Raw genomic sequence first — 14,998 nt, 5'->3', positions numbered from 1 at the left:
TTATGAAAATATTCCCATTTACAAACTATCCAAACAAAAAAGATGTGAATAACTTGAAAAAAAGAAAAATTCTTAAGAAAAATAAGTGCAATTCTAACTTATTATTTACATGTGCATTACAGATCGGATCCACAAAGGAACAAAACATTTAGCAACAAGCAGAATATTCTTAAATTTGAACTTAATTTTCTTTAGATATTTCAGGTCGTTCATATTTGTTCAGGTGATTCACATTTTATTGTAAAGGATAGTTTGTTAAGGTAAATATTTTCATAATTTAACCCTTTCATGTATACTGGTCACTACAGTGGACACTTATTCTACAGCTGTTCTCTTGTATATTCATGGATTTTGTTGTTTTATTTATTTTTTTACACATGTCTTTATTAAAGTTTTAAGACATTACATATCGTTTCTGACATGAATTGGTAACATTGTGTAGATCTCCCCTGAGTGTAATAGTTTTAGTTTTCACGCAATTATCAGTAAATGCATGTTCCAAAAATTAAATGCATGGTGTCCAGCTGAGTGGACATTTTTGCAACTTCATGAAAAATAGGTTCATAAGAATTTTTTTTTTTTATTATTATTACTATTTTTTTTTAAATGTTTTTTTTTTTTTTTTTTTTTTTTACTTTTTTTAAATTTATTTATTTTTCATAAGAAAATTTTCAATCGCATTGTTTTTTTCATGCCTAAAGAGGAATAAAAACACTCAGGAAAAAAATCTTGATTAAGGTTCTTATAATTCATGCATGAAAGGGTTAATGTCATTTTTTTGCACTAAAATAAAGAGAAACTCTCTATCACGCAATTAAGATGATGTTATGTTTTATCTAGAAAAGCACTTGAAGAACACAGACCTCTGCCAAGGCAGATCACCCCCCCCATCACCACCAAAATTTAATCATTTGTTCCTTGTGCCAGTATCAACATTTCCTGAAAATTTCATGAAAATCCGTCCATAACTTTTTTGAGTTATCTTGCTAACAGACAAACAGACAGACAGACAAACCCCAATGAAAACATAACCTCCATCGTTTCACTTGGCGGCGGTAATAATGACATATAGTTGTCAATAAGTACTTTATGAGCGTTTATGAGACTAAGATGCAGCGCCCAAGACAAATTATTGTAGAAGATCAAAATTAACTAAACCACTATCAGATGGAGTTGTTTATTTGAGATCTGCTTTAGGTTTTTATACATTTACCCACTGGTGTGGTGCTAAATAATGATCCAAAATTCAGTGAAATTGAAAAATGTTTCCTGCAGGAGAACAAGCCCCTCACTCTGATAACACCTGACCAAAAAAACCTCTGGAAAACAAATACGTAGCACATGAGATTCAACAGGATCTGCTACAAACTGGACAAACCCAGGTGTGTGTTTGCTCTTACACTGTCCATGACGACGGCCAACTCCTGGGAGACGGAGGTGACGGCCCGACTGATGACCCTGAGGTCGGCGGCGTTGGACATCAGACGCTCTCTCTGACGGAGGAACGAACAGATTTTAAAGAGGTTTACTACTGGGAAACACCAGAGATCCTTCAACCTTTAAGACCCAAATAACCAGTAGTGACCAAAAGCATCTACTGATCTAAAGTGTTTAATATCTGTTGATCCACTGGTGTGAAATACAGTTCTTCATCTTTTCATGGTCATCAGATATGACCCATTTGGACGTTCAGAGGCTCTGTAGTTACCATGGAAACACCGTCATCTTCTACAACATTGATTCACCAGTAAAACCCATGGAGTCAGATCAACGACAGTGGATGGACACACTTGTTTTATATAACTGACTTTATTAAATGAACAAAAAACAACAAAAAACTACAAAATAATAAGTAATGTGGGAAGAATTTGCAAAAAAAATACTAAAATAAAGTAAAAAAAGAGGATAAAATAAGCAACAAAATGAACAAAAACAGCCAGCGTACTGAATAAAATGAATGAAAATGAATAATAAATCAACAAAATGATAAAAATGTGTGAAATAATAAATGAAATGAACAAAATGAACAAAATAATAAATAACATTGAGAAAATAAGCAACATTATGAACAAAATGAATAAAAAATGGAAACACTGACTCACCAGCAAAATCCATGTAGTTGGATAAATCTTATTATACTGTTATTGATATCTTTGCTGCAAAAGTCACTTTTTCTTCAGTTTTCTCTGTATTTGATATAATAACCCTCAACTTTAATCTGAGCTTTTATGAACATCATGATAAGTAAATTAAATATAGGAAAGTACATAATTTTTACTGATAAAACACAAAATATAAAGGATAATAATATAATAAACGGAGATAAGTCACTTAAGAAAATTTACATTTAAAGAAAAAAAAAATTTTGGAACTGCCACAAAAGTAGCACTAGGTCTTTCTGGGTTAAAAGAAATCAGAAATCTGAAATATCCTGGTCATCATATTCTGGATCATCACATAGTTTTATCATATCATTCTGTCTGGAGGATGTGTTTATTGTTGATGTGATTAATTGTTCTACTTTGTGGACTCCAAGTTCATCTGTTTCCTACCGTGAAGAACTTGGTGAAGTCCAGCTGAGAGAGGAAGAGGCGTTCGGCCTGTTGAAGGACGTCAGCCGGGACGTCACACAGCTGCGTCTGCAGGTCCTTCATGGCATCTTCTCCTCCGTCTACCGTCAGGAACTGTCCCAACACGGAGGCGTTACAAACCAAGTCCTTCAGCTGCAGCTGAGCTCCGGCCACAGAAACCTGGACGCAACGACAACCAAGACACATCAGCAAATCTGATCAGATCTACGACACAAATACAAATCTATAAAACTGAAACCTGTTCAGAACTCATCATCAGGCTTTCCTCCAGCTACAGTGGTGGTTCCTCAAGAAAATCATTCTTATACGACTAAAAACTGTGCCTTCATTTTCACATTAGACACTAAGTTTCTGGAAGAAGAAGAAGACGAAGAAGATGAAGGAGGAAGAGAAGGAAGAAGACAAAGAAAAAGTAGAAGAAGAAGGAGGAGGAAGATGAAGAAGAACAAGGAGGAGGAAGAAGACAAGGAAGAAGAAAAAGACGAACAAAGAGGAGAAGGAGCAGGAGGAGGAGGAGGAAGAAGAAGACAAGGAAGAAGAAGACGAAGACGAAGGAAGAGGAGGACGAAGAAAACAAAGAAGAAAAAGAAGAACAAAGAGGAGGAGGAGGAAGAAGACAAGGAAGAAGAAGACAAGGAAGAAGAAGACGAAGGAAGAGGAGAAAGAGGAAGAAAACAAAGAAGAAAAAGAAGAACAAGGAGGAGGAGGAGGAAGAGGAAGAAGACAAAGATGAAGGAGGAGGAAAGAAGAACAAGAAGACCGAGGAGCAGGCAGAAGGAGAAGAAGAAAAGGACAAGTAAAGGCAGATTCTCACCTGAGAGCTGAGACGAGCCTTCATCAGCTGATCCACCGTCTGAGGAGAAAGGCTGCCATTGGTCAGGAGGAACGAGGAGAACGTCTCATTGGCTCTCAGGTATTCCCCAACTGGAAGATCTAAACCAGAAACACACACAGCAGGCACTGCTGAAATTCAAAGTGTTTTCTGGGAAACCTCAAACATGTAGTTCATAGAGTTTGTTTTAGTCTGTGAAGAATTCTTTCCAGAATTGATCCAAACATTTAAACTCATTCCACCATTTACCCTTCAACAGATATACATCTACATTTTATATTTTTGTTTTTTAATCATTCCCACTCTTCTCAGCTGACCATCTTTGTCCTCTGAATACTGTCTAGAAGTCAATTATTTTGCATTTAAATGAGTAAATAATGTACTTATTGGAGAAGAAATCTGTTAATGTAATAAGTTATTCATATTTTTTAAAGGATAGTTTGTAATGTAAACAGTGGAAACATTCTCATAATGTAATCTAATAATAATAATAATAATAATAATAATAATAATAACTTTATTTATATCGTACCTTTTAAAAACAAAGTTTACAAAGTGCTTTTGACAGACAAGTAAAGGGCACAACAGCAGGACATGATGCAAATAAAAACACTAAAACAGAAGCAACACAACAGGAGAGATGTGTACAACAATGCAGAAACATGACACTTCAAATAAATTAAATGAATCGGAATAAAGAGGGCAGGGATAACGTAACATGATGCCGTCAAATCAATGCAAAAATAAAGGAGTGAGATAAAACAACATCATGTATGAGAATATAAACCAACAATCAAACATCTAATCTAAAGTCAAACCTAATTAGACTTTTTTCACTCTAAAACATAGAGAAAACTTTGGAGTTGACATTATTTAAGGATTACTATGTGATTATTTTACTGGTCCTGCCCAGTTGAGATCATATTAGGCTGTATGTGGTGCCTGAACTAAACTGAGTTTGACGTCCCTGCTTCAGATGATTTATTCACACATTTCCTCTCTGTGGTCGTCTCTTTCTCTGAGCCCGTTCAGTCTTCTGCATACGAAGGCCGACCTGTTTTCATTCATCCATTCATTGTTTGTCTGGTTCACTGTGTAACTCAATCTGTCCACATTACAGTCGCTCTGTGCTGCGTTCAGGGCCATCTCCACCGTAGTAAATGAACACATTCATCCAGTCACTCAACACCAGTTTAAAGCTGCTGACACAAATCAGCTGCTGCTACTGTTACTGTTCAGAGCAGATCTGATAAGACTGGGATCAGAATGAAACTGGTTAAACATTACATTCATACCGTCATAACCTGCACTAATGCACCTTTAAAGTACACAGCGGTTGAGCAGAACATTATTTATCACATGGAAAATCTAATACCAAAGGAAGAATACGAATATTATAAGAATTTTACAGTTTGCTTTCCTCCTTGAATTTCCCCACTGTGGGATAAATAAAGTCTCATTTTATCTTGCACTATATAGACAAAAGTATTGGGACACACTGAATTCAGGTGTTTCTTTTCTAACAGGGGTCTGGAATACAAAACAATAATGACTAATGTCAGAATATAGTTTTATATCGGGATAAATATCATTGCATTGGTTAGTTTTGTTTAAATTGTTATCTTTGCTTCCAAGATGCCTCACTGACTGTTTTTATTATAATTTCTCTCAACACTGATATTTTTTTTTTCAATCCATGACTATGATTTTAAATGTTTATATGGTAAAACCATCTCTGAGGAATCTGATTACTCCCTCTAGTGGTCATATAAATCCCCGCCCCATTACTGTAAATAAATTCACTTCATATCTCCACAATCCCATACACTGGTGTCTTTGGCAGAACTTCACAGATCTTTATTCTAAACACTTTAATAATAAGTTTAGGCCGGTTTTTTAAAAAAGTATTTGAACATAGAAATACTACGTGAAGACCCTTTAAAAAAAAAAAGCCCACCACTCAATGCCAGTTTGAATAACTCAGTAGTTTTTGTGCTATAAATGTATCTGCCATTGAGTGTATTGCAAAAACACTTCAATCTACAACCCCTTGAGTAGTGTCGCTCTGCTGTCTGTAGACATTTTAACCCTATAAAGCCTAACGTATCATATTTGATACATGAGTTTTGAAACCCTCTACATGATCAGAGAGATATTTTTTTTTCTTGAAAAACGTGATGTATACAATTAGATACATGTACATGACAGATAATCCACCAGGGGGAGGAGTTCATTCACCAGAGGCCTTTCCAGTGACACTACAAGACTGTCACTAATGAGGAAGGAGGAAGAACTGTGACAATTTTGAAAAGGAACTACCAATTTGTTAGACATGTTTGTATTTTATTATATTTTTGTTTGTTCAAAAACAATAATATTTGAGCATTGAGACCTGATGTATCAAATATGATACAAAATTGAAAATCATACATGGAAATTGATATTTGACAATTTTTTGGGTTGTTCAGACGGACCATTAAAGGCTCCGGTTTCAAAGAATTGGAATTTTCTGTCAATGATTTAATGGTTCAGGTTGTACAGGGTTAATGCTATTGCACTATGCATTTATTTTTGTGACTTTGTGCATATTTATATTGTTCATTTTTATTTATTTATGCATTTACTTGTTCCTCTTTGTAAACATTGATAGATGAGATTCTTCACTTTGTATTTATGTACTGTGATTCTAACATTCAAAATTTCTATACACACACACACACACACATATATATATATATATATATATATATACACACATATATATATATATATATATACATATATATATATATATGTATAAAAAGCCCACCTTGCCTTTGAAGCCTGCCAAGCCCTGTTAATTTTGATAAATATAACTGATATGAACCTATATTCACAACAACCAGACACGTTTTAAGACAAACACAATTGTATGTCTTTTATCGCTGCTTGGATCAGCTGAACTAACATGTTAAAAACCTTAAACTCACACAAAACACCAGTGGGTCGGAAGAGTTGGATGCAAAATTAACCTCCTGAGACCCAGGAAATGTCAGCAAAGTACATGCTTTTTTTGTTTTTTTATTAAAAAAGTGCCTATATTGGAAACATCATGATGCAACAGTTTTTTCAGATGCACTTATTTAGATTTTAATGGAATGGTCTTTGTGGTGGACAATTTTCTTTCCTTTTTTTTGTATAACTTTGTGAAACTCTTATCCACAAATGTGGACAGAAAACCCATAGCTTGGACTTAGGAGGTTAATATTACTGTTAAGGGCTTCAGTTCACCCTCAGACGGAACTAAATGAACGGCAAAGATATTCTAAACAAAGCATACACTGAACTGATATCGATTTTAGGCAGTAAAGCAAGTCCAAGTTCAGACCCTCATATGTTTATTGAGTCTTTATGTCCCTGAACTATTCCTATCTCACATCCACATCTGGACTTCCAGCTTCAGGCCCGTCCTCTGATACAACAAAGACTGAGTTCAATCAATACATGTAACCTCATCTGTCCATCCATGGTTTTTAATAAGAAAATATTTATCAGATGTTTCCACCAGAGTGTGTTTTTAGTGTCTGAATGTCAAAGCATCCTCTTCACATCACAGCTAAGGGAATCCTAAACAATCGGTACTGTACTTGGCCAGGCTCCAGGTCTCTCTCCCAGCCTCTGAACGCTCTCCATCAGGTCACGAAACCCAGAGAAGGTCTGGTTTCCGCTGTAGGACAGAACGGTCTGAGCGTCCACGAAGAGACGAGACAATCTGGAACAGGACGAAGGCAGGAGGACGACGTTAGAATTCAGTTATCACATAATAGCCGCATTATTTCCCTGTGCGTTTTCTGCATATTCTGCTTCTTATGTTAAAGTAATATATGGACAAAAGTATGTGGACACGTTGAATTCAGGTGTTTCGTTTCTAACAGGGGTCTGGGCTACAAAACAATAATGACAAATATTTTTTTTTTTTTATCTCAAATCAGCCTGAACAGGACATCTAACAAGCTACAGCCATGACGCGTCCCAATATTTTCGACCATATAGTTTATAAACATCGATATAAACCTGTGACGTTCATGACAAAACCTTAGGTTGTGCCTCTTCAGGTCTTCCATCATGGATTTTGGGGTGTGTTTAGAATAAATGTCCATTTAACAAAGCCATTCTCTTTTCAACTTCAGCTTTTTTTTTTTTTTTTTTAAACAGTGGGTGTTATGTTTGCCTCTGGAATTTGTTGTAGTTTAATTGAATCCTTTCTTTTCTCTACCTGTAAAATGTTCCCTCTCCCATTGGCTGCAAAACAATTTCCAAGCATGATGGATCCAGCCCCATGCTTTAAAGGTCAACTGATACGGGTTTTTCTGAGGTCGATGACGATTCTTAAAAATTTGGTCAGCCGATGGCCAATAATGAACTCCTGCTGAACTTTGAGCCCAGAATGCACTTTTAAATTGGCACTTTACTGCAGTGCACTTTATAAATAAAACTTTTTTTTTGTTATTTATAAGTAATTTTTAGGAGGGGTGTTATTGTTATTTTTTTTAATATCAGTATTTTATTGTTTTTATTATTTTATCAGTAACTTATACTATTTTTACTAAATGCTGCTGACAGTCGGGGACCTGAGTACAATATTTCGTTTCTGTGTATTTTTATATGTTGAAATGACAAATAAACTTGAATCTGAATCTGAATATCTACAGCTGATTTTAGAGGCCGATATTTAAGGCAGATTTTTTTTAAAGCACACTGACTGTAAAATTACAACTGAAACACTCAGATAATTAAGATTTTTTTGCAGCAATATAAATTAAATTATTAATACGCCTACATATAGTACTCTTTTAACATTCACTGAACTCCAAGTGCTGCCCACACAGGTGCCTGATCAAATATCTTACAACATACAAAACTAAATTAAGCAATAAAAAAAAGCAATATATTGGCCAAACAATATATCGGTCTCCCTCTGTCATGCTTAACACTTGGAATGGTGTTCTTTTCATGAAATTCTGTGCCTTTTTTTCTCCAAACATACCTTTAATCATTGCGGCCAAACAGTTCTATTTTAACTTCATTCTAAAATGCATCAGGCTTGTCAACATGTTCCTTCCTCAGACACTGAATTTTGTGGTGACGACGCAGAAGAGGTTTTCTTGTGATGGCTCTTCCATGAAGGACATATTTGTCCAAACTTTTGCATTCCACTGTAGACAGCCTATGCAGTTTTATTATTTATTACTATTATTATTTTTTTGCATTGTTTGTGTTTTTTTGCACTACCTTATGCATGCATATTTTCTTGCATTTTATCCTGTCGCTGCCTTGACCAGTGAATTTCCTGTTGTGGGATCATTAAAGTTTAATCTAATCTAATCTCTAACAATGCAGTCCAAAATTAAGCAAAAATGAATGAAACAAAAACACGCTCCATAAACTTTGCCTCATATACAACCCAACTAAAAGCTTCTTTATTTTGCATTTTTGTGTCTTTCTGCCTGTGTTTTCACCTCCAGTCGACCTACATGGAGTTGTCGAAGTTGCCAACTTGGCCCGGCGTCTCCCCCGGGGTCTGGCTGTGGAAGCAGGGGTTGTTGATGTTGCAGATAATGCCCTGAATCCAGGGTAAGGTGCCTGCTGATGGCAAGGCTTTGTTTGGAAAATGACCTACAAACAAAGGAGAAGGAAGTCAGAACAAATCAGAGCGTTAAGTGCCAAGAGAACAAACAATGAAAAGACTGTATGAGTGGCCTGAAATTCAGTCTACAGACCTTGGAAGAACAAACATCAACACCATATTAACAGAAGCTGGTGGTGTTAGAAACAAAAAATCCTAAAACGTCCAGTTGAGTACAAACTGTAGCTGGATGACATGGAAACAAATCTCATTTTAACCCTTTCATGCACGAATTATGAGAACCTTAGACAAGATTTTTTTCTTCAGTGTTTAGCCATGAAAAAACACAATGCGATCGAGGTTTTTCTTTTCTAGGGAGTTACAAAAATATCCATGCATTTAATTTTTGAAGTAAAGAAATGTGTTTAAAACCCAATATCAGACAGTGATATAAAAACATTTTTAATGCTGCTAATCTGATGTCTTCTCACATTTTAACATATTCTAATGCTAGTAATTACTCACTTCATGGAGATAATATGCAAAAAAAAAACCTTCTTGTCTAACAAATAACAACTGATTTACACTTAAACATGTTAGTGCATATCAGGTTTATCAAGAACAGTAAAGTTACAGTAATGATCTGAATTAGAGTGTATTGGATGGTGCATAAGCGTCCACTGTGTTGGCTGATATGGAACTAAAACAACAAAACCCATTAATATACAAGAGAACAGCTGGAGAAGAACTGTCCACTGGAGTGGACAGTGCACGAAAGGGTTAATTTGTCACTTTCATTTTGAAGTGAATGCACCCACTGTACGCATACACAGAAACTGGAAAAAGCAATGTAACAGAAAGAAGTCTCAAATACAACAAAACAAGATGAAAATAAGAAAATACAGAAAGAGTCCTGATCTCTACAGGTAACAAACATGTCCGTACACCTCGAATGGGTCACAGGTGATGATTGAAAGGGATTGTAGGCATCATTTTTTTAATTAAATGTTGCATAGTTTACCTTTAAGTCTCTGACCATTTGGCCTATTTATGTCATGTATTGTTGTGTCATGTTTCATTATGTTACCATGTGATTAGGGATGTAACGATGTGAAAATTTCCTATCACGGTTATTGTGACCAAAATTATCACGGTTATCATTATTATCACAGTATTGTTGAAATGTGCTTGAAATGTTCAAAAAGTTCCTGTCTTATACACAACCTGAAATGATTTAACCAAGTTGTATTAAAAAAGTTGTATTGAAAAAAATAAAAAATAAAATAAAATATTAAGCACAATGTACTTTCTGTTGGCAGAAACATTCAAATATTAACATCAAACATATAAATGTGCATTACAGATGGCCCCTTATAGCCATTGTTTGACCATTTTTCAGATCAAGTTTGTGTTAAAAGTGCGGTAATCAAACACGGTTATCATGATAATTAGAATTTAAACGGTAATACTAACTGTCGGGATTTTTACCGCGGTTTATCATTATACCAGTAATCGTTACATCCCTACATGTGATTTTAACACAACAGAGTAATGCTGGACGTTTCCAAGAAGGTCAAATCGGTAACAACAACAACATCGAGTGTCTGGCACAAGACTGACTTTAAGTGCACTAATCCTCTTGACCTGGTTGGCAGGAAGCAATTTTTTATACCAGTGTTTACGGCTGAAAAGACAAAGGTTACGTAACAACACTCACATTGCGTCTGTTTGTAAGGAGGGTGTGAATGACGGACCGAGATGAGGATGACGAAGAGGAAGAGAGGCCAGAGGAGCTCGATGATCAGCTGGATCTGCAGAAGATAATCAGAACTCTGAGATGAGCGGCGAGAAAAACATCTAGATTCAGATTCAAATTCAAAATACTTCAATAAATCCCAGAGGAAATTGTGTGGTAACAGCTGCTCCATGCAAATATAAGGAAAAGTAACAGGGAAGAAATTATCACTATTATATTAATGTTTATAAAAAAAATATTGGGACACATGGCTACAGCTGTAAGATGTCCTGTTGATGCTGATTTGAGATACAGTCGTGGAAAAAATTATTAGACCACCCCTTGTTTTCTTCAATTTCTTGTTCATTTTAATGCCTGGTACAACTAAAGGTACATTTGTTTGGACAAATATAATGATACCAACAAAAACAGCTCATAGTAGTTTAATTTCAGAGCTGATATCTATCCATTTTCCATGTTTTTTGTATAATAAACAAAATCACTTCAGTTCTTCCATCAATATCTATGGCATTGAACTGACAAAAACAGTGCTTTTAGATGTTCTCTTTTCTGTCTGTTTTAGTCACATGATACACACACGAGTTAGTATTTGACTGCATAACTGCTGTTTTTGATGACTTTTGATGGTCTAATATTTTTTTACATGACTGTACAAACATCATATTTCCTTTAAGTTTAATGGGAGATTTTAGTGAGATATGAAGAAAGTAGATGGTTAGCTGTGATAGAAAATTATTATTTACAGTCAGAGCACGAAAAATATTGTTGAAATTTAGAGGTAGAACATTTAAAATCATAGTCATGGATTAAAAAAAACAAAACAAAAACAAAACAAAACAAAAAATCCATGATGTGTCCCAATATTTTTGTCTATATAGTTTATAAACATCAATATTTCCTTAAAGTGTCATGGGAAATTTTTCTTCCTAAGTGAGATGGGAAGAAAGTAGATTAAAAATTATTATTTACAGGCAGCGCACACAAAATATTTTAGAAATTTAGAGGTACAACATTTAAAATAGTCATGGAAAAAAAAAAAGAAGCAAAATCAGTGTTGAGAGAAATTAAGTAAAAACCATCTGAGGTATTTTGAAAGCAAAGATAACAATTTAAACAAAACTAACCAATGCAATGATATTTATCACAATATAGAACTATTTTACGACATTTGTCATTATTTTTTGTATCCCAGACACCTGTTATATATACATGTGTGTATATGTATATATATAAAGCTCTAAACATATATATTAAAACATTTAAAATTCAATTAGAACAATCAACGTGTAAAATATGTACAAAACAAATATTATCAATATAAGTAAAATAAATATATATGAATACCAGTTACTGTCTTTCAAGATATGCAAAAAATTATTGTGTGTAATTCTGTGGTTACAAGAGACAAAGCAGCATATTTCCCAACACTGACACTAGGAAACAAAAAAATGTAAAGATCGATTGATTATTCTGATAATTAAGAAGATGCCTTCATAATTGTCACATTAATCAGTCAATTATACAGACTGACATCAAGTATACGACAATGGAAAAGAGCCAATCTTCACAAATAACAAATGTTGCAGCTCTGAATTAATTCATTTTTTTCTAGAGAGTTTGTTTTGTTACAGAATCTACAAATTAGATGCGATGTGAGGATGTTTTCACCTTGTTTCTCCGGCGGTATGTGATGTTCTTCCAGAGTAGGAGTGTGAGCCGCCTGAAGAACCCCATCACTGTCCACAACTACCTGACCATGACGAAAACCTGGAAACCACCACGCCCAGTCCAACAAACAGAGCATGAACAGGGAGGACTTTCAGTAAATTCAGTATCACATAATATAATAATATAATCAGGCATTTCGTTGACTGGGTGGCTTAGTTTTGTTCTTTTAATCGGATATTTTTATGTTATTTTAATGTGACGAATTTTAATAATGTATTATTTTAAATGCTCTCTTCATGTTTTATGCTTTATTTTATCTGCACTTGTAAAGTAAAGCACTTCACTTACTTATAATTCCACCTATAGTCCCCTCCTGGATTAACTATAGGAGGAATCAGTTTCTCATAAAGGGCCTGGCCAAGCCAAAGTGAACATCAGGGTCAATTTATTTTTTCTCTAAAACCATATTTTTTATTACTCAGCATGAAATACATGCATCTCTAGTTTCTAGAACTGTTCATTTAATTTGTATCTGAATTACAACTGGACATATAAGAAAATATGAGAATACAGTGTAAATTAAGAAGAGCAAAGGTAGTAAAAGAATGCATACAGCATAAATTCAGAATGGAAATAGCAATGTGTAAATAAGTATGTTCAAGATATATGCCTGTCTAATCTTATATTTCATAATAATCAAATAATATAATGATTTTGAATGCTATTTGTTATTAAAAAAAACAGCAGAAAGATGTGTATTAAATATAGTAATGAAACATATGTGGCCAAAGACTGATAATTTTATCAGTATCTTAATAAAATCCTTGATTAATATTATGGTGCATCACACTGAGCAAACATCTCACTCTGTTACTTTGTTGGATTAATGTCTTTTAAAACTAAAATAAAAATGATATCAGTTTAATTTTTGGATATAATGTACTATCATATATTAAGAAAAGTGTGGTATGCTAAATATTTGCGCTTTCCTTGAGGAACAGCACTTTTGACATTTTTTCCAAACCTTGAATAACTGCATAACAATTTTCCACTTAAACAAAAAGTGGATAGTGGTTGAACTGAATAATCTATGTAAAAGTAATTAATAAATGTCTAAATAATCACATCAAACTGACAAAATCTTGATGAGGATGATTTTTTTCATCTTTTTGAGCTTTTTCTAACCAAAAGATCAGTATTTTCGGTTTAGAAGCTTAACATTAACTTGGTACAATGACACAAACTTCTGCAGGTACTGATAGACTGTAAATCATCCCACCTCTGTCAATTAGTCGGTCATTTGTGCAGGAACATTACCTGTGTTACATTATTCTCTACCATTGAATCCCAGTACGTTGTCCTTAGTCTGACTGGAGCTGACCTTTTCCCCTGCAGAGGACAGGACAGTAAAGCTCAATCCTGTTCAGAAAACTTATTAGAAAAAAACAAAAAGCCTTTACATTTAATCCCCTTTCCTGTACAAAAATACAAAGCACAAAGTTAAATCCTCGTAGACAAGAAGGATCCAAAAGGTTTGTGTTGTCGTTTACTGTGCGTGCTGGTTCAGTTATATGTTAGGTGAGATCTGCTCAAGACAGACAATCCCCTTCTTTATCCTGAAATCCTCCTGATCCTGACAGATTAGCTCTGTCACTGCAGGACTTCAGCATTCACTTTTGCTCTGTTACTGCCTTTTGACTGTGACATCCACCTTATTTTTATGTTATAGTACATAAACTTGCTCATAATTGGTGCAAAATTTGAAATGCAATGATCATTTTTATATCATCTGTAAGTCTGATTGTTGTGTATTCATGTATTTACATTACATAAGTATGCAGATCAGAACAGGCACACACTAAATGTTTACGAATATACTTTTTTAGTTTACCTCATTTCTTCTTCTTTTTTTTTATTTTATTTTTTTTGTATGTAAGTCTATAAAAGAAAGGTACTAACATTTCCTTGTAATATGGTGATTTCAATTCGATAGTGTGATATTAGTTCTGTCCTGATAAATACATAAATAAATGTATGCAATATAAATTATCAGTCATGTATTAAGGTTTACTATTAACGCCGGGTATGTTTTGTTTGGCCAACATTTAAATATATTTTTAATATGGAACGTAATGTAGTAAAAAGATGTAAGAATAAAAAACAAAAATAGAAATATATAAAATGCTTTCTCACTGTCTTCCATTTCAGTGTCCAGGCTGTGTTTAATTATCTATAACATATAACACAGGAAGACAGAAACACAGTAAACTAGTTATTTAACGCTAGCTACATCAGCTCTACCGGTATTTCCTCACCATGTTACAGTGATGCCGTTTCAGGTGAAATGCGCACTTTTAAACAGAACAGAAACTATAAAATCGGTTCTATAGACTTATAAGAGGGTTGTTAATAATTACCTTGGTGTAATATTGTCAGTAATGTGTCCTTTTCCGTGTTTGGGACAGCAGGTCGGCATTGACAGGTGATTCTCCATTCGCCACAGTTTGTAACAGCAAGGTTAGCGCGACACAGCCCCGCCCACTAAG

At 34.4% G+C, this 14,998-nt stretch overlaps 1 protein-coding gene across 1 annotated transcript in view; it reads right to left on the bottom strand.

Moving 5' to 3' along the window:
- The window catches only part of abca7 (ATP-binding cassette, sub-family A (ABC1), member 7), a 69,621-nt gene extending 54,623 nt beyond the window's left edge, over nucleotides 1-14,998 (bottom strand). The window contains 9 exon segments of the mRNA XM_030131383.1: nucleotides 1,401-1,493; nucleotides 2,553-2,750; nucleotides 3,406-3,524; nucleotides 7,050-7,174; nucleotides 8,937-9,078; nucleotides 10,746-10,839; nucleotides 12,453-12,551; nucleotides 13,770-13,841; nucleotides 14,870-14,998. Coding sequence (XP_029987243.1) covers nucleotides 1,401-1,493; nucleotides 2,553-2,750; nucleotides 3,406-3,524; nucleotides 7,050-7,174; nucleotides 8,937-9,078; nucleotides 10,746-10,839; nucleotides 12,453-12,518 — 837 coding nt within the window. The 5' untranslated portion in view covers nucleotides 12,519-12,551; nucleotides 13,770-13,841; nucleotides 14,870-14,998.

This window comes from Sphaeramia orbicularis, chromosome 4, assembly GCF_902148855.1.
Source record: "Sphaeramia orbicularis chromosome 4, fSphaOr1.1, whole genome shotgun sequence".
Classification (NCBI taxonomy): domain Eukaryota; kingdom Metazoa; phylum Chordata; class Actinopteri; order Kurtiformes; family Apogonidae; genus Sphaeramia; species Sphaeramia orbicularis.
This window is presented reverse-complemented; position numbering and strand designations above follow the sequence as displayed.